We start from the raw sequence: 19,388 nt of genomic DNA on the forward strand, positions 1-19,388 counted from the left end.
GTTTTTAAGACCATAAAATGCAGGCCTTAAGTAAAGACATGTCGAGCTTCTTTTGAACAGTAAATTCGTATCAATAAAGAGGCTTATTTGACCCATCCGTAAATGTTTATGGGTTAAAAATTGTTATTCTTAAAGCTTAAGCGCACAGATAATATAATCAATATTAATAAAACATCGGGCATTAATGAAACGCTGTTAACTTTAAAAGTTTTTAAAAAAATAAAGGGGCTTAAACAGATAAAATACGTGTAAAATCAAGTGATTTCTCTAGCTCTTTTTTAATCAATTCATCTTATTAATAATGACAATAGTTAAATATTCCATGGGTCCAAATAAATAATTACATAGACTCTGAAATAATTGGTAACTTCGGATCAGATCATTTTGGATAATACGAATACTCTACCTAATTTAACGAAAAGGCTAGCGCACTTGGTCCAGTCGTGATGACCGAGACCTTTTCTTGTCTCTTGTTTTCTGGTTCGATGCATTTCCAATTCACCATAAAATGCATATCATAAAATTTTATTGTGGCAGCGCCGTAGTTCTTTCTTTCTCCCTCCCCACCTCTGTCCATTTTTCACACACCTCAACAAAGGTCGTTTGTCCGTCCGCCTCGCCGCTTTTCATGAAAGGTGTCGCTGCTGCGGCGCAAAGGTCGTGTCCGATTCCAATTTCGATCCCGAAAACGAACCAAGGGTTCCATTGTCCGCCGGAGAGAGCAACAGATCTGCCCTCCCGCTCCCACTCCCACACCCCGGCCACTTGAGAGTGTGACCGCAGCGTGATTTACACGCCAGACGCAGCGACTGCGCAGCCGCAGCGGCCAAGGGAAATGCTCGCAGTGGCGTAGTCGAAATATTTCACCTTATACAGCTGCGAAAAAAAAAATAGCACCACTTGCTCAGTAAAACTTTGAATAAGTCTCCTACCTACAATTTTGGGTTTAAAAGGATCTGAAATACCTATTTAGAAAGGTTAAACAATTCACTTTTTAGAAAATAAAAAAAAATCACAATTGTTCTATGAATTCTTAACTTATTTAAGGAACTTTATGAAAAATGACAAAAAAGGGCGAAAAAAATAATAGCACCACTTCATAAAAAATGCTTTAAACATAAAATATGAACTTAACAGTAACAAATTCATTAATAACAAGTGATTGTATATTAAAACTACGCCGGTTCCATTAATTTAGTATTTGGTAGTGTATCCTTTATTAGCAATAACAGCTGCGCAACGCTTTGGCATGGAGTCAACCAGGTCCTGGCACCGTTTTGGGGTTATATTGCTCCAGGACTCCTTAATCACGGTCCATAGGCTTTCGTTATTAGTTGGCTTAAAATCTGCAACTGCCTTTTTAATATCCGACCAAAGGTTTTCGATGGGATTGAGGTCTGGCGACTGCGCAGGCCACTCCAGAACATGAACTGATTTATTTTGGAACCATTCCTTGGCTTTCCTACTGGTATGCTTGGGGTCATTGTCTTGTTGGAAGACCCATTTTAGCGGCATATCATATTCAGCAAAGGGTAGCATCACCGTCTCCAAAATATCCACATACACATGCTGATCCATTATGGTTTTTATCCAATGTATTGGTCCAACTCCCTAGTAAGAAAAACATGCCCATACCATTACACTGGATCCGCCGTGTTTAATTGCTTCTACTGTGTCGTTTGGCTTATATTCGGTGTTCCTAGGGCGTCTTACATTCGATCAAGATCCATTCCCACCAAAAAAAGCCACCTTGCTCTCATCTGACAATAAAAAGTTCGTCCATCTTTCGCATGGCCAATTTAAATGTTCCTTGACGAACTTAATGCGTTTGGGTATGTGTCTCCCATTTAAAAAAGGACCTTTCCTTGGACTACAGCCTTTTAAACCATGTTCCCTTAGACATGTGTGAACTGTTTGCACTGTTGCGGATATGTTGAGATCCTTTTTCAGTTCGGTAGGAGCTTTAAATGGATCCTTCTTGCTCTCGGGCACTAGCCTTTTGAAGAGATGGGTGCCCAATGATTGTTTTTTCCCACGTTTTTCGGGATTCTCGTTGTAGGTGATTACATTTCCTATAATTTTGTTTGAGCATTGAAGGATTTGGCCAATATTTCTAAAAGATTTTCCTTCAGAAATGAGTTTTTTGATCAAGTCAAGTTTTTCTTCAGTACAGCGCTTTCCACGTCCCATTTTAATGTTATTTTAAAGGAAATTTTTAAAAAATCGTTTTCGAAATAATAGAACAAGTGTCAAGTTTCATAACCACATGCTTTTTACCAAAGCAACCCTTCGATTATTATTGATTATTTGAAAAAACCGATAGTGGTGCTATTTTTGTTTTCGCCTCATTTTAGACCTTGCCGCCCAAAAAAAATTATAAAAAATGAAGGTATGAACAATTCAAATTTTTTTTTTAATTTTTGAATGGGAAAAATATCTAGCATTATGCGAAAAATCAGTATTTGGTTCTATCGGTACCTTAACCTTAATTTATTTGATCGATAACAAAAAAAGGTATGGTGGTGCTATTATTTTTTTCGCAACTGTATGTATGTATATTGGTCGGACTATTAGTATGTTTGTTTAGTGTTTAGATTAAAGCTAGATTTAATATAGTTCGAGTGATCAAGTTTGCCATCGTATATCGTGTATCCAAGGGGGTTTCTGATCACCATTGCACGCCACTGGTTGGGCTGAACGCATTCCTAAGCACCTGCAGAAGGTAAAATAAGTCGCGATCGCAGCGGCAGAGCCACTTGAGTCGAAACAAAGCGGTGGCTACGCCGACGCCGGCAGAGGCTGCGTGCGAAGCGCAACTGATTCTTTTCTTTTATCCAGCTCTTTTTCTTGTTATTTGCCCTGTGCCTTTGATTCCTTTTTACCTAAACAAAAAAATGCACTTGAGAGCGGCCTGGCACGCACACACACACGATCGCGTGCTGCACACCGACAGGGCAGGTAAACAAACATGGCGAGCGCGAGAGAAAAGAGATTGGAGAGAGCAGCGCTCGATTTATGCTGCCGACGTCGCTGCCACTGCCCTTGGAAAGAACGTCGTTGAAGAATCGCCGATTGCCGCATTTATGCTGAAAAGTGGGAACTGTCAAGAGCACAAAAAATACGTGAAGAGCAAGAACGGAAAAAGCAAAGCGATGCGAATGCAGCGGACAAAGCGAATGTGACAACTACAACACGACGACGAAGGCAGAAAAGTGTATTTTAAGCAGCGGTTGGCCAGCCAGGGAGATTTCCGTGGAAATGCTCAAGAGGAGCGCAAGGACGTCATGAATGCGTTCCAGGACTTTGAGCTGGGGGCCAAACTATATCTGCAGTGCTTATGTAATGCCAAGATCGAAGAATAACCGAACCCCTACCGATTGTGCTCTCCTAAGTCAGTATTTAATTTGATTCCATTCTTTCACACTTTTCAGTATCGCTGAGCAGCTCTCGATCTGCCACGCCCTCGTACACCTCACCTGTTAACCATGCCGGAGTCTCTCCTTTGAATGCCATTGCCCATTCGCCGGTGAATGTTTCCGCCACTCACAGGCAGAACTTTTTCACACCCATTGCCAACCAGTCGCAGCAGCATCAGCAACAGCAGCAACCTGTGGCCGTACCGCTCGACTCGAAGTGGAAAACAACACCCAGTCCGGTGCTCTACAATGCCAACAACAACAGCAGCAACAATAACAACACTAGCAACAACAACAACAACAATGACTGGGAGGTGGGCAGCAACAGCAATACTCATGTTGCAGCTACGGCACAAGCAACATCAACAGTTCGCGCTCAACCACTGCCGCCGCAAACGACGCCCGTATCGCTGGTGATGCATGCCCCACTGCAGCAGCACCCACTGCAGCAGCACCACCACCACCAACCGCCTCCACCGCCACCTGCCAGTTTGCCAGCCCCATCGGCACCAGCCACCAGCGGCAGCAGCAGCAGCCACAACAACGTGGGTCATGCCACCAGCGTTATACGCATTTCAAGCAGCCAGCAGCAACATCAGCAGCAACAGCAGCAGTCACATCCACATGTAGTTGTGTCCGACGGACAGACTTTTCATCCCGTAATTGTGGACGCCACACAGCTATCGGTGCCGCTGCCACCAACAACGGTTTCATTTCACCAGCCAAACACGCCCACCTCAACAGCGGCATCAATAGCTTCAATGGGGCAGGACAAGATGCTGCCAAAAAACGGTAAGTTGTTCTACGAATAAAATCATTATAGGTGTTACAAATTTGAAATAACATTTATGGATCCATTCCTCACACACTTGCATAAATGTATAATTTGCTTCATTATAGAAAAGATACTCATTGTGTACTTTTAAATAACAATAACCTCCCATATTTGTAGGCTACAATGCACCCTGGTACAAGATTTTACCGCATATGACGCCTATGAGCAAGGCGTCCGCAGCTCCGGTCACTCCGACCCTAACCACATCGGCCGGCAGTTACAATGTCGTCATGATGCAACAGCATCAACAGCTTCAGCAACAGCAGCAACAGTCGCCACCCCAGATGCCGCTGAACCACAACAACAATAATCTGATTGTGCCCGCCCCACTAAGCTCACCGGGCAAACCACTCAACTGCTCAATGAACGATGCCAAGGCAGCGGCAGCAGCAGCGGCCGCAGTTGCCAATCAGAGGCAACAGCAGCAGCAGGAGGAGCCGGACGATCAGCTGGACGATGATGTGTTTGAGGCCACGACTCCCGGGATCAGCGTCAACAGTAAGAAACAAACTACGGCTATGCGTCTGCCCACCCACAACAGCAACATACGCAAGCTGGAGGAATGCCATGATGCGAGCGATGGAACTGCAGGTGCACCAGCCACCTCGGCTGCCAAGCGAAGGAGTCAATCGTTGAGCGCCCTGCAGCAACAGCAGCAACAGCAGGCCGGAACGGCAGGAACAGCAGCTGGGCAGCCGGCGAACAAGAAAATCCGAAGACCCATGAACGCTTTTATGATCTTCTCAAAAAAACACCGCAAAATGGTGCACAAGAAGCATCCGAATCAGGACAACCGTACGGTCAGCAAGATTCTAGGCGAGTGGTGGTACGCCCTGAAGCCAGAGCAGAAGGCTCAGTACCACGAGCTGGCCAGCTCTGTTAAGGATGCACACTTCAAACTGCACCCGGAGTGGAAGTGGTGCTCCAAAGATCGGCGCAAGTCATCTACCTCGACAGCCACGCCTGGTGGAAAGGCGGGCGGAGCGGCTGGAACGAGTGACGCTAAGCAACGTCTGGTCTCGGTGGATGGCTCCGATTCCTTGGAGCACGATATGTGCCCCTCAACGCCAGGAGGCAGCGGCAGCTGCGGTGGTCAGGGCATGTCGTCCGATTTGCAGGGAGACATTATACCGTTGACGATTGACAACTATAATAGCACCTGTGATGAGGCTCCAACTACGATCTCGATGAAGGGCAACGGCAACGGAAAGCTGATGAAGAACGAGTTGCCATCTGACGAAGATGAGCATATGCTGGTGGTGGAGGAGGAGCCTCAACAGCCGGTGAAGAAGCTTGACCTGCACTGCCGCGAGCGGGTGAATGACTCGGAAATGGACGACACCCCCTTTGACTACCGCAAGCAGCAGCCAGAGGCCAATCAGGTAAATTGATGGCATGCACCCTTTAATAGCTCCTTAATGTCACCAATATAGAATAAAACTGAACTGAGTAATTCGTAATTTTGCAGCGTTCTGCAGAGGAGCACAATACATCCGGTGCAAATGGCCAGGCCATAAGTGCACCGCCGCTCAGCGGAGGCGAGCGCGAGATCACACTCAAACCGAAGGCTATCAAAGCACATCCGGTGCTGGAGAGCAACATGCTGCCATACACCCAGATGTCCATCTACACGCAGTACACTAGTCCCAAGAATCCCATCGGTGTAACACCATTCCAACCCACAGGCGAGCAAACCCCTGCTTTTTTGCAACACGACATTCCATGCTAATCGAATGATTCCCCAAAATTTTGCTCTTCAGGCGGCGCTTTCAAATCGATGCCCATCAGCCCTAAGGGCAGCGGTGGCAAGCCTGAGGACGCTGGATCCCTGCAGCCACATATCAAGCAGGAGGACATCAAACAGGAGCCGCCATCGCCATACAAGCTGAACAATGGTTCGGGATCCGCCGCCGGAGGGGGCGTTGTTAGTGCTCCGCCACCGAACAGCGGAAGCGTCGGTGCCATCTTCAACTTCAATGTGCCAACAGCGACGGCTTTGAGTCAGAAGCAGTTTCACTACCCGATGCATCATCCCCATCGCAGTCCCACGGATCTTAGAGGTGAGTGCCATGTTCCTTGATGGGTTCGCTAAAGTAAGGCAGTTGTAAAGTGCATAAGATTGTAATTAGCCGTACAAGCTTAGCTCTAAATAAGATTTGTTAGCAACCGCCTTAAGGATGTTCAATAACCTGCATTGGAGTTTAAATCGTATTATTCTGTTTTAAAATTATTGTATTTCGGACATATTATTTGAATATTTTATTTCATAATTTAAATTTTATTTAGCTAGATCTGGCATTATTTCTACTATGATTTGTTGACGTCGTATGATTTTTTAACCAGTATTTTAACTTAAGTTGATGTGCCGAAAATCAATTTGGAGAAAATAAAATTGGAACATTCCCAGCACCTGCATAGATCGCCTCACGCCCAAGACCCACTCTTCATTTACCATTCGCAAGCTCATCTGCTAAGTTTTTCGAACAAAAGCTTTCTGCATAACATAACATCTTGTCTCTCTGTTTCTTTCACTTTCTATCTCACACATAATTAACACACCCCACTATTGTTCTTCCTTTGTCGCGCTGTCATTTGTGTCACCTCACACATAACAAAATCCATCGATCGCAGATGAAGAGAGGGATAGGGGAGAGATTACACAGGGGCCAAAGTCGGGGGAGGGTAACGAAAAGGATAAGCCGGTCTTGGATGATCAGGATCGAGACGAGGACGAGGAGGAGGACGAAGACGAGGAGGACGACGACGAAGACGACGAGGATGATGAGCAGTTCATGCAGGAGTTGGCCAGTGTGAACGCCAGAGCTGGTTTCGACGACCTTGTCTCATATGCAATGCCTAAGGTCGTTATAACGCCCACCCCCACGCCACCGCCTGTGGCCACCATAGTGACCCCCATTAAGCGTAAGCAGTTCACCATCGTGCGATCCTTGACGCCGCTGCAGCCTTCGAACTCTCCGCACCAGCAGTTGAAGCATCTGCATCACCGTCGCGGGGAAACTCCGCCAACGGTCATCACACGCGTACCAACGCCCACCATCAATCACTTTACCATCATACGAACGCAACAACACTCACATTCCCATCCTCACAACACTCCGCCACCGTTGTTTTTTAAGCAAAAGGTTCAGGGTTCACAAGTGATTGCCAAGGTCACATCCACATTATCAGCATCATCATCCAACTCAGTCAGTAACGAAGCCCCTAATAAATTTTCCAATTTTCCAACACAACACCAAACGACAACCACTACAACAAAACCATGCAATACTAATAAAAATGCCACGCCAATCATACGAAAATTGTTGACTCTGCAAGAAGGAGGCGAACTAGGCGGAAGCCATAAGGGCACCGGACGAGCGGCGATCCTTTACGATGCTTTGGTCCTTGACACGTTACACGGTCAGGATGAGGAGGAGGCGGAAGATGAAGCGGACGGCGAGAGGCAGGAAAATCTAAAGGTGGCAGGCAAAGAGCAGGTGTCCACATCCCAACCTGCGACGATGCTGCTTATTACCGATGTCAACGCATACAATCAGCAACACGTTTCTGGCAACGCAGCAACCCCCGTATCGGGAGCAGCTACCCTTCGCCCAGTGTCCTTTATCAGTATTAATGCCTGTAATAAGATCACATTGCCAGCCAATGCCCGTATCCTGACTGCGGCCACGGCAACTGCCACGGCAGCTGGAGCAGCAGTTAGTAGTCAGGCGGGAGCAACTCTTACCGTGATGACAAAGGCGTCGGCGGCAACAAATCAAAGTAGTAGTAATGCCAGCGATATAACCATCACAGCAGCAACAGCTGCTCCCGTGTCCTCCAGTGGCTCTAGCATTGTCATGATAAACTCAACCACAATTCCTTCTTCATCATCCAATTCCACAGCTGCCCACCAGGCGTGTGTGCCATCGTCGCCAGCTGGCATGGGATTGGGGCATGCGGCCAACATTGCCACGCCTCCAGCATCGGCGCCTGCCCAGATCATGGGAGGCGGTCCAGCCAGTCAGAAAATGTTCTTCGCCATGAGTCATCCGGTAAGCAATATTAATATACACTGGTAGTCAGCACTTGAATAATAATCATTACATGGTTTAGTATACGTTGCTGCAGCGTTCCCACCAACCAGGCACTCCCAGCTTAGAGCACTTGCAGCTGGATGCGTTTGCGCCAGGAGGTTACACCTTGAGGAACCACAATGGACTGTCTTCTCTGCCGCCGCCCGTGAGTTCGCAACCCACGATGTTGCTACATGGATACACGCCCAGCCATAGCGCCGAACCACCAGCTAGATCGCCTTCGTACAAGTCAATGCCCTCTACTCCAAAATCGGCCACATATCTCATGAGTGCGCCACCGGAGCGGGGCATGGATGGGGGAATGAGTGGATGTGCATCAGCAGCGGCAAGCGGAGGAGATGAGAACGACATGGACGCGGATGGCCAGCAATTTATTTTGGCACCCACACCTGCGCAATTGGGTCGGGCTCCACTGCAGAGGCGTAAGAATCTATGTAAGTAATCTTCAGAAGATCGCATTATAATTTCGAAGCATAGACTAACCACATTTCTTAATTCATACAGCTCAAAGCAAGTCAGAGAGCAATGTCTCCTTTGGCAGTAATCTGGGGACCAGCAATGGACAGCACATTAGTCGCAAGCTGCACTCACCCACAATGATGGAATCGTCATCGCCCATCATAGGCCACGTGAACAGCAGTAACCTCAGCTCGGCCCTCCCCACGCCCACGTCCTCGACAACGACACCAAACAGTGATGAGCAACTGCCACTGACGCCGACAACCAGCAGCAGCAATAGTCACATAAATCAGCAGCCAAAGTCACCGATGAAAGGAGCTCCAGGATCAACGGCAGCGGCCCTGAAAAAAAAGAACGATGAGATGAATAAGTAAGAAGATGATATTTTTCTTTTGATTCATTTATCTAACGCCTATACATGTGTGATCACAGCAGTGTGCTCAAGCAGGTCGATTTTGAGAAGAAGTACAAGGCCCTGCCGCAGTTCCAGCCTGAGGATTGCCAGTCGCCTAGTGCCATCGCTGTGCCCTCTTCGCCGCGCGTCTACGGCACGAATTACCGCAAGAAGAACACGGCTCCGCCGCCAGTTCAGAAGCTAAGTGAGTTTTAAATTGGAAAATCCAGTTAACGCAATGTACTATGAGTATTATATTCCCAATATTGTCCAGTGTGCGAGGACGACTCTATTGACGAACCAGCATCGGCACCGCCTACGACCACCCAGCGATTCTTCGGTCCGGACTTTAACAACGAACTAAAGGGTAAGCTTAATTCAAATAAATCTGTATATAGCTTTATAGACTCTGATTTCTGTTAAGGGGACCACATTTGAATGAGTTTGAATTATACCTTTACCTTTATTTTCAAATACCTAATGAAGACGAACGCCTTGCAGAACTGGAGAGCTCTGACCAAACGGGACGCTCACCAAGGACGCCGAAGACACCGCTTCAAAGCGCCCGGTCCGATGCCAGTGAGAAAGGACACCGTAAGGTCCTGGAGACGCGACGCAGCCTGGTCTTGCAGTTGTTTGCCGAGCACGGCAACTTCCCCACTGCCCAGGCCACTATGGCCTTTCAGGTAAGTTGTCCGCACATTTTTTTAATTCTTTAACTCATAATTGTGCTTATTCCAATCCACAGTCTAAGCACAGCGATGTCTTTCCGCGCAAGCAAGATCTGCAGCTGAAGATAAGAGAAGTGCGTCAGAAGCTGCTGGGCCAAGCATCCTGCACTCCACACTCGGCGGGCCCCAACACACCGTCTGATTCCAACTCGTCGTCGACCGCATTGAGTGCCAGTAGCAACAGCTTGAATATGCAGACCACCAGTGCGGCAGGTAATTGGAAGCTATTTTTATACCCGTTACTCGTAGAGTAAAAGGGTATACTAGATTCGTTGAAAAGTATGTAACAGGCAGAAGGAAGCGTTTCCGACCATATAAAGTATATATATCTTGATCAGGATCAATAGCCGAGTCAATATGACCATGTCCGTCTGACCGTCTGTCTGTCCGTCCGTATGAACGCTGAGATCTCAGGAACTACAAAAGACAAAAGAACTAGTTGAGACTAACTTCAGAGACATAGACGCAGCGCAAGTTTGTCGATTCATGTTGCCACGCCCACTGTAACGCCCACAAACCGACCAAAGCTGCTACGCCCAAATTTTTGAAAAATGTTTTAATATTTTTTCATTTTTGCATTAGTCTTGTAAATTTCTATCGATTTGCCAAAAACTGTCACGCCCACTCTAACGCCTACAAACCGCCAATTACTGTCAGTGTTTAAGACTCTCCTTCTCCCTTCCACTAGCTGAGTAACGGGTATCAGATAGTCGGGGAACTCGACTATAGCGTTCTCTCTTGTTTTATATAGATGCGTCTCTTGATTAAAAAATTAAGCGAATTAAATTGCTAATAATGCAGCTTTAATGTAGCTGAACTTTTTTGCGCTTGTTGTTTATTTATTTTTTGTTTTTAGGTTAAATAGAAATGTTTTAAGTTTAATTTTAATTTGGTTTCCATTTCCCAACGAAAACATTGTACAGATGTTTTTCAATATTACTGAATAACAGGTGGCCACCAACAACAGCAACCTGAGCTGCAGCCCCATCCCGCCACCAACGTCACTGAATCTGATGCCAAGTACAAGTAATTTGGAGTGGAAAAGGACGAGAAGTTTGGCGGGAACAGAATCAGACAACAGATTGTTTGCTGCAAGTGACAAAATTACTTAAGGATAGTAAACGAATCGACAACAAGAATTGCAGCAACGCAGACTCACAAAACGAAACGGATATACAAAAAAGCTTACACTTAGCAAACGCTCATGCATCAGATGCGTGGTTAACTAGTTTTTATTATTAACAGCTAATAGCAAGAAAGCAACATACAGAGAATAGATAAAATTACAAATTTTTAATTACAATCGGCATACAAAATATGTAAAAGCAACGTAATTTGTGAGTCGAAACTGATTACAAATGAATTTATTAAGCAGCTTAATAAATCAGATGTAACCGACACAAAGGAGAGGTAGAAATTTTGATGAAAATTTGAACTTTTGAAGCACATATGAAGTACATACATACATAGAAAACATACATAATCGAAAGATTGTATAATCCCCGCGTAAAGGCTTAGGTTTTAATTTACAGGCAAAACTGCGACCAACAAATTGGAAGAGCAAAAAAAAACTACGGAAATAGAAGTTAAGCTTCAACTTAAATTGCATATTAATTTTGAAGTGTATCAAGCACAAGCAAAGAATTGTATAAATCAAACAGTAAGAAACTTGAAATAAACACTGTAGTTGTATTGTAAATTTAGTAATAACATTTTTAACGAGAACAATCCCCTCAAAACACCCACACTAACACCCAATCGCACACATCCAAATGCTTTTAAACTGTTTGCTTTTGTTCTCAAAGCTTATGCAACAAAAACCTTTTTAAATTGTATGTACATTTCCTTGGATTGGCTTTTTACACTGTTGTCTAATTGAATTATAATTTATATATATATTTTTATTTTAGTATAGCCTGTTTTTAAATTGTACACATACCGAAAAATAAACTCTAAAAAGAAAATAATTAAAAACCATTTATTACCGACGATTGAAAGAAAACAAACAAGAGAGAGAATGAGAGAACTAACTGTCTTCCACTGTTGCTGCAATATACTATTTAATATTGTTTACCATTTCGTTTCATTTAAATTTAGTTATATATTTATGTTTTAAGTATGTGACTGCATTTTATTCATATGCAAATTCTGTTCTTTGTGAGTTGTTTATTATTAAATGTATTCGCTGATTTACATATGTGTTTAAATATTTATAATTTAAGAATTTGCCTAAAATTTCATGCATTGTTGCCAGTCTCACTTTCATGTGTTTTTTCCGAAGAAGCAGCAGTTACCAGAATTTCGACAAATTAAAAATATATCAATGCAGATATACACTCAAAATACACAAAAATAATCTAGGTACGCAAAAAGTTTTAGTATAAATATACACGTTATAGTTATAACAATCATTTAAAATATGCAATAAATAAAATCATCAAAAACAACACGTGAATTAATATGAAAGCTTTCAATAAAGCTTGACGCTGCAAAAAAAAAAAATTAGCCAGAAAGATACAAAATCAACAAGTTTGTAAAATTTAAAATCAACTCACGTAGTCGTTTATATTTTTTTAGTTTTGTGTTTAATAATAATTTAATTATATTTTCTTTATGACGATAAGTTTTAAATACCTATTAGTTATGTGTAATAATTAGTGAACAAACAAAATTTTATATTTTATAAAAAGCGAATGGCCGTAAACTGTAGCGTGTTAACGTTAAAAAATACAAATAAAAACAAAAATAAAACCAAGTTTATAAGCATATTTGAGCCAACGTGTAAACTTAATTGTACAAGAAACACACTAAAATTAAATTTTTATTTTCACAAACTCCTTAACTTCTCCCCCCAGCAAGCAATCTTGTGCCAATGACAAAGCTAAACTACAATACTTAAATATTGAACCCTCATGAAGCTAAGTAAAAATCTTTGTCAATTTGGTCAAGTGATGGCAAATAAAAACTTTTTGACCTGTACCAAGTTCGAGAACGTATACAAAATAATTAACTAATACAGCAACGAACATTTGTGGCGATCAGCATTTCGGACTAAGAAAATTAATGACAGGAACTACTAAACAACCTTTGGCAATTACAAGAAAGAGAACAAAAATGAAACAAACTCAGTCAGCAAACACACAACAAAAAAGGCGTTTCGGATACAAAATTCTAAAATTCAGGTATTACAAAGAAAACAAAAATACAGATAGTGTTGTATAATGTTAAAAACAATTTTTGAACAGAGTAAAAATGAAAGATGAACTATTTAGCTATTTATACAAACGAGGCAAGTGAGTAAACTTTGGGAGTATAAAAAATGTAAAATTTATAAGGTGCTTTTATAACAAAATATTTGGTAGAGAAGCAAAGGACCTCCTCTCCCACATTAATATATAAATATACATATATTTTTCTCGAAGGGCAACCACTGTATTTTAAAATGCTTTTAAACGAAGGCGATTTAGAAAAAAAGCACAAAAAGGGTTGGGTTACATCACTTGTAATTCAGTTGTGAGCGATTCGCACATTTTGACGATAATGGAGGATGTGTTTTTTATAGTTTTTAATCGAGGAGGGCATTTCCAACCGTATCTGAACTCTCCTCAATACATAGAGCTAAAATATACATCTAAATACATCGGATTGATGACATCTCTAGTGGCAATCGGGGTTACACACTGTTGTATGCGGTTTGTTTAGTAAATTGTTAAAAGGTATTCGGAAACCGAGAAATATTTTAAAAACGCGGCGTTTGAGTTTTGTAGTCAATATTTGGACTTATAATTTGCAATTGACTTTAGAAAGCTTTGTAAAATATTAACAAAAGAACGTATATATATATATATATATATATATATATATATAACTTATTTGTGAAGTAAAGTAATGAGCCAGTTAATGTGAAACATATTTTGTAAGCCACGAAACATTTAAGACAAATTACGAATATTTAATTAATATACAAGATACAAATACGAACACAAACAGGATAGCCTAAAAAATACAAAATATCTAAGCATTGAAACGTGCAAATCTCATCCGATCGTTAAGAGCACGTCTGAGACTGGGGCTCTTTGAAGAAAGAATTTAATTAGTAGGATCCATCTTAGGAGGAGGGAGTGCGTGGCCCCGCACCTCGTAGACAAACGGTCATCACCAAAAATCCACATACACTCAAAACACACACATACACTATATGTATAAATAAATATATACGACGATTAATTTATTGAATAAAAGAGAAATAAACATTTATAATTTATGAAAAGTCTTTATATTTATTGTGGGGTGTAAATAACTATTTATTATTTTCCCATTTTTAAATTCAAAAATCCTTATGCGGTTCAAAAGTACTTTGGAGATGTACATATTATATTAGCGCTAATCAGCGAATTTATTATTATTATTATAAATTGGGCAAGTAATAATATAAACACATAAAGTTACATAAAAATAAATAAGCTATATAATTTATTGAGACTAACCATATTGTTCGATAGGTCACCGAGGATCATAACCACTTCACTTCGATTCTGCCACCTCCACAGGCACCTCCTGGAATATACTTCGCGCTGAGGATAACACACTTATATCTGCGCAGTTTATAAAGGTTTCCTGGGCTCCACAGCCCAATGCGCCCGTCCCATCCTCACAAACACCCCAATTATTTCCTGCCGTGTAAGTCCAGCGCAATACGCAGTGAATGCAGTTGAGATCGTTGGGGAGCTTTACAGTTACTGGGATATCGCCAGTGGTTGTGTTGATGTAGTATTTCTGGCTACCATCGGTGAAATTCAAAGGATATTGATTAAAGCAATCCTCCGACTCGCTGCCATTTTCGTCCAAATTGCAGATATTGAACCGGAAGTAGCCCAGATGATTGACCGTGATCTTAACATTTACTTCCGCCTCAGCTACGCCGGCAAAGCTCTTTACAATCACTCCACTGCCATATTTTCCACCCAACTCATTGGGTCGCGGGTGCTCCAGGCTCCAATCATCTCCGCAAAGTCCACAATTTCCGTCATTTTCGGTTTGTTTCTAAAGGGTTAAATACATTAAATGAGCTGCATAGAGTATTTTTTGAAAGATCTCCTACCCAGAATCCCCCGCAATATAATGCGTTGTCATCGTAATTTGTTGGCGCCGAGGAATCGTATCGCCATCGGGAGGATCTTCCGGTTGGACTTAACATCATCCCATGGCCATCCAATTCAACCATCCGATTTAAAATGCCTATACTTAGAAACAGGATAAATTTATAGGTATTCATTTTCGTATCACTTTCTTTGTGACCAACATCGAACAGGTCTTGGGCTTATATAGGTCTATTTTCCCAAACCTTATCAGTTGCCGGGCAGTTTATGTTTGTTTTTGATTTTACGCCTAATAACCGTGAATGCATCTTATCGGCTCATAATCTTAATTTGGTTTATGACTATTGGAAGGTAAAATTTGGGAGAATTCCATGTATCTGAACTGGGAATTGCTATAACACGTATGACACATCTAAGCAATACGCAAAATTTTGGTAACTTAATCATAAAAACTTGGACTTGTTTATTGGCCTATTATTATTTAGCCCACCAATGCCATTTTGATAGAAGTTCAAAGGCATAGAAAACTTTTTACGTTTTCGCAAAACTTGTTAGCCAAGGTCAAAGATTTTGAAGTGCAATAGTACCAACAGCGGAAAGAGAATTGATTAAAAATCTGTTTATAAAATAAGAGAGAACTATGTGGTCAGGTTCCTAGAACAACGTCTCTAAAATCTACATGCTCAATATGAAAACAAGAGAGAACGCTATAGTCGAGTTCCCCGACTATCTGATACCCGTTACTCAGCTAGTGGAAGGGAGAAGGAGAGTCTTAAACACAGTTTTTGGCGGTTTGTAGGCGTTATAGTGGGCGTGGCAGAAAGTTGTTTGGCAAATCGATAGAAATTTACAAGACCAATACAAAAATTAAAAAATTTCAAAACATTTTTCAAAAGTGTGGGCGTAGCTGCTTTGGGCGGTTTGTGGGCGTTAGAGTGGGCGTGGCAAAAAGTTTTTTGGCAAATCGATAGAAATTTACAAGACCAATACAAAAATGAAAATATATCAAAACATTTTTCAAAAGTGTGGGCGTGGCAGTTTTGGGCGGTTTGTGGGCGTTAGAGTGGGCGTGGCAACATGAATCGACAAACTTGCGCTGCGTCTATGTCCCTGGAGTCTGTATACTTAATCTCAACTTTCTAGCTTTTGTAGTTCCTGAGATCTCGACGTTCATACGGACAGACGGACAGACAGACGGACGGACAGACGGACATGGCCAGATCGACTCGGCTACTGATCCTGATCAAGAATATACATATATACTTTATATGGTCGGAAACGCTTCCTTCTGCCTGTTACATACTTTTCAACGAATTTAGTATACCCGAGTAACGGGTATAATTATGCTACAGTTAGAACGACGAGATCTCAGCATCTATATCAACTATGTCTGTGGAAATACGGAATTCATATGTTGCACTAAGCTGGTAAATTGTCTCCTTTGCAACCGAACAACTAAAATCTTTACAACGCCGACGTTGGCGATGTAGCAGTATTATTGCTATTTTTTAATAATCTGTATTATTTTCATTGCTGACTTTTTAGGTCAAGACCCTGCAGCAATGCTGTATAACTAAGGGCTGAAGAACAGTCTAGTTATTTTGGAAAGTACTCTGCGAAAGCTAAATTGTGATTTATTAAATCTTTTTTGGCATAGTTTTGGGCTTACTTAATTAATAAAACGAATAATTTTTTTAAAGTGAGTTCATATATAATAAAAGGAAAATAAACCCGGATTGTATAATAAGAAAAAGCTTCACGGACCCAATAGACTAATATTTATAATGTTCACTCATTTATTTATATAACTTTGGCTGACTATTTGGCTTTTAGCATTTTCAGAAATAAATGGCAGTTCGTAAAATTTCAGTCTGGATTTTCAGGCGACCTCGACGGGAGCCACTGGCTCTGCACCACTGACCAATTCCTTGACCAAATTGCGACCCCAGTTGATGCTCACATCGGCGCAGTTCTTAAAGGTTTCCTGGGGGCCACAACCCAAGGCTCCGTTTCCGGAACTATCGCAGATGCCCCAGTTGTTGGCTGGAATATACAAGAAGTTTTAAATTATTTTCACTTAAGCTCCAGTTTTGTTCTGGCCACCACTCACCACCCACATAGGTCCAGCGGAGGACGCAGTGAGAGCAGGTAAGACCCTCTGGCAGCATCGCTGTCACGTCGAATTCGCCGCCCTGGGCACCGATGTGCAATTTATCGCTTCCATCGGGGAATCGCAGGCGGTTCTGCTCGAAGCACTCCTCCGACTCGCCACCGAAGGCGTCCAGGTTGCACAGGTGGAACTCGAAATGGCCCAAGTGGTTGGTGGTGATCTTCACGCCCACGGTGATGGAATTGCCTGCCACGTAGCTTCTGGTCACCACGCCAGCTCCTCCGATGCTACCTCCGATCTCGTTGGCACGGGGCTGGGCATCTAGGAAGTTGTCGCCGCACAGTCCACAGCGACCTCCATTGTTGGACTGCGTCTACGGGTTTACGAAAACCAATTTGATGTTAAAGGTTTTGGTGGTCCTCGCTTATATATTATATAATACAACATCTTTCCGTACCGAAATCATAATAATAATAATAATAATAATAAAAAAGTAAAAGCAAATACAGTAGTTAGGAACAACAAAAAGGGTTCTATAAAACACCGAATAGTTTGGTAATAAAAATTATACGAAAAAGGTTTTAAAATTAGTTACTCAATTAGTTACTTGGCAAACAGTTTTGCCATTCGCCGCACCCTATTGAAGAACAACATCATAGGTCCAAAGAGCTACGTCAATCTTCAAGTATCGTAGATATTTTCGGTTCCTCATCCAACTGGGGCGTAACTTACATACAATCCGCCGCAGAAGAGCTCGTTGTCGTTCCAGTTCTGGGGGGCGGATCCATCGTAGCGCCAACGGGAGGATCGACTGGGTGGGGACAGCATCATGCCGTGGCCGTCAATCTGCTGCAGCCCGATGGCCAGTAGCAAGGTAATGCTGAGCAGGTACTTCATGGTGTATATTTGGCTTTCACTTTCACAATGTCGCCCGTATGGACGCATTGCGTTTTATATGAGCTCCTGTCCAACTTATCAATCCCCCAGGGATCGAGAGTTTTACAGTAGCTCTCATGGCGATAAGAACGTGTGATAACACTCAGTATAAATAATAACAGTTCTGCAACTTCCTCCAACCCGTCCAAATCCGCAGAATCAACACTTCAGATAGACCCGATAGGATAACCATCTCCGAGTGCCATAATGAAGTATTTATAAAAAGGTCGATTGACCATAAGGTATGTAGATTGAAGGTGGCCCGAATAGATACTGTTGAAATCCTAATCACAATCGTGCAATCTGAAGTTCGTTTATTGGATTAAGCGATCTCAAGTATTGGTCATTGATTGTTTGTTTTGGATTAACGGCTTATCGGTCGGCGGTTTAAAATGTATTCCTTAATTTTTGTTGAAAGCAAGTACATCTTGTTTTGCATTATTCTTATCATCTTTCCATGGTTGCTAAGTTATAGATCTATATCGCGGTTTGAAGACAGTTTTTGGTGGAATGTGGGCGTTCGAGTGGGTGTGGCGGTCTTTATTGACGGAAGGATGGTCAAATTAATCCGCATATAAACTATGTAAAAATATTCAATACTGTAAAACGAATTCAGTGTTTTTTCTTCAACGTTCTGTATTTTTATACCCGTTACTCGTAGAGTAAAAGGGTATACTAGATTCTTTGAAAAGTATGAAACAGGTAGAAGGAAGCGTTTCAAACCACATTAAGGATATATAAGGGATATCATTAGTCGAGTCGATCTGGTCCTGTCCGTCTGTCGTCCGTATGAACGTCAAGATCTCAAGAACTATAAAAGCTAGAACGACCGCAAACTGCACAACTCTGCCACGCCCACACTTTTGAATAATGTTTTTATATTTTTTGATTTATAGTCTTGTAAACCTCTCTCCATTTGCCAAAAATCTTTTTGCCACGTCCAAAAAAACATCAAAAAACGGTTGAAATTTCTACTTCGCACTTCCACTGGGCGAGTGACGGGTATCTGATAGTCGGGGAACTCGACAACAGCGTTCTCTCTTGTTCCTTTTACTTTTTACATTCTCGAGTTTTTAATACTTTTTTTTTTTGCAATATTTGGCTCAATTATCTGGATATTTAAAATGAATTGACCAACTGCAAGAAATAAAATAAATTAAAAAGTAAAATAAGTACGACGTTACAACCCAAGCATGCCAAACTTATAAAACCCAAAAATGTATAATTATATATCCAGTTTACAGATTATAAAGCAAACTCTTGCACAATCAAAACAAGCCTTAAATCTTGAGATTGAATAATATAGTAAACCCT

The 19,388-nt window shown here is 42.1% G+C and overlaps 3 protein-coding genes across 13 annotated transcripts in view; 1 reads left to right on the top strand and 2 right to left on the bottom strand.

Moving 5' to 3' along the window:
* The window catches only part of LOC120454282 (putative transcription factor capicua), a 47,752-nt gene extending 35,630 nt beyond the window's left edge, over nt 1-12,122 (top strand). For 3 of the 11 annotated variants that reach the window (XM_039639450.2, XM_039639453.2, XM_039639451.2), the window contains 12 exons: nt 3,432-4,208; nt 4,369-5,633; nt 5,720-5,936; nt 6,012-6,311; nt 8,155-8,303; nt 8,365-8,779; nt 8,850-9,174; nt 9,237-9,403; nt 9,473-9,565; nt 9,685-9,884; nt 9,947-10,142; nt 10,880-12,122. In XM_039639450.2, coding sequence (XP_039495384.2) covers nt 3,432-4,208; nt 4,369-5,633; nt 5,720-5,936; nt 6,012-6,311; nt 8,155-8,303; nt 8,365-8,779; nt 8,850-9,174; nt 9,237-9,403; nt 9,473-9,565; nt 9,685-9,884; nt 9,947-10,142; nt 10,880-10,959 — 4,184 coding nt within the window. In that variant the 3' untranslated portion in view covers nt 10,960-12,122. Of the gene's footprint in view, nt 1-3,075; nt 3,340-3,431; nt 4,209-4,368; nt 5,634-5,719; nt 5,937-6,011; nt 6,312-8,154; nt 8,304-8,364; nt 8,780-8,849; nt 9,175-9,236; nt 9,404-9,472; nt 9,566-9,684; nt 9,885-9,946; nt 10,143-10,852 lie in introns of those variants that run through there. The other 8 variants (XM_039639457.2, XM_039639458.2, XM_039639459.2 and 5 more) reach the window with 7 other exon arrangements.
* A 2,331-nt stretch (nt 12,123-14,453) lies between these two features.
* On the bottom strand, nt 14,454-15,204 carry LOC120453577. Its single transcript, XM_039638335.1, has 2 exons — nt 15,031-15,204; nt 14,454-14,972 (listed from the first exon to the last, which is right to left on the bottom strand). Exons 1-2 carry the CDS (start codon nt 15,202-15,204, stop codon nt 14,454-14,456), a joined length of 693 nt encoding a protein of 230 aa, XP_039494269.1.
* A 1,606-nt stretch (nt 15,205-16,810) lies between these two features.
* LOC120452850 lies at nt 16,811-18,087 on the bottom strand. Its single transcript, XM_039637287.1, has 3 exons — nt 17,871-18,087; nt 17,139-17,511; nt 16,811-17,071 (listed from the first exon to the last, which is right to left on the bottom strand). Exons 1-3 carry the CDS (start codon nt 18,081-18,083, stop codon nt 16,908-16,910), a joined length of 750 nt encoding a protein of 249 aa, XP_039493221.1. The 5' UTR covers nt 18,084-18,087; the 3' UTR covers nt 16,811-16,907.
* Between the last annotated feature and the right edge of the window lie 1,301 nt (nt 18,088-19,388).

The sequence above is a fragment of the Drosophila santomea genome, chromosome 3R (assembly GCF_016746245.2).
Source record: "Drosophila santomea strain STO CAGO 1482 chromosome 3R, Prin_Dsan_1.1, whole genome shotgun sequence".
NCBI lineage: Eukaryota > Metazoa > Arthropoda > Insecta > Diptera > Drosophilidae > Drosophila > Drosophila santomea.

Excerpts from the sequence above, each read along its gene's own strand:
- LOC120453577 (XM_039638335.1), bottom strand. The coding sequence starts at position 15,204 with ATGAATACCTATAAATTTATCCTGTTTCTAAGTATAGGCATTTTAAAT. Across the intron at positions 14,973-15,030 it reads TATATTGCGGGGGATTCTGG|AAACAAACCGAAAATGACGG; the intron begins GTAGGAGATCTT and ends TTAACCCTTTAG.
- LOC120452850 (XM_039637287.1), bottom strand. The coding sequence starts at position 18,083 with ATGCGTCCATACGGGCGACATTGTGAAAGTGAAAGCCAAATATACACC. Across the intron at positions 17,512-17,870 it reads TCTTCTGCGGCGGATTGTAT|ACGCAGTCCAACAATGGAGG; the intron begins GTAAGTTACGCC and ends GTAAACCCGTAG. Across the intron at positions 17,072-17,138 it reads CCGCTGGACCTATGTGGGTG|CCAACAACTGGGGCATCTGC; the intron begins GTGAGTGGTGGC and ends TGTATATTCCAG.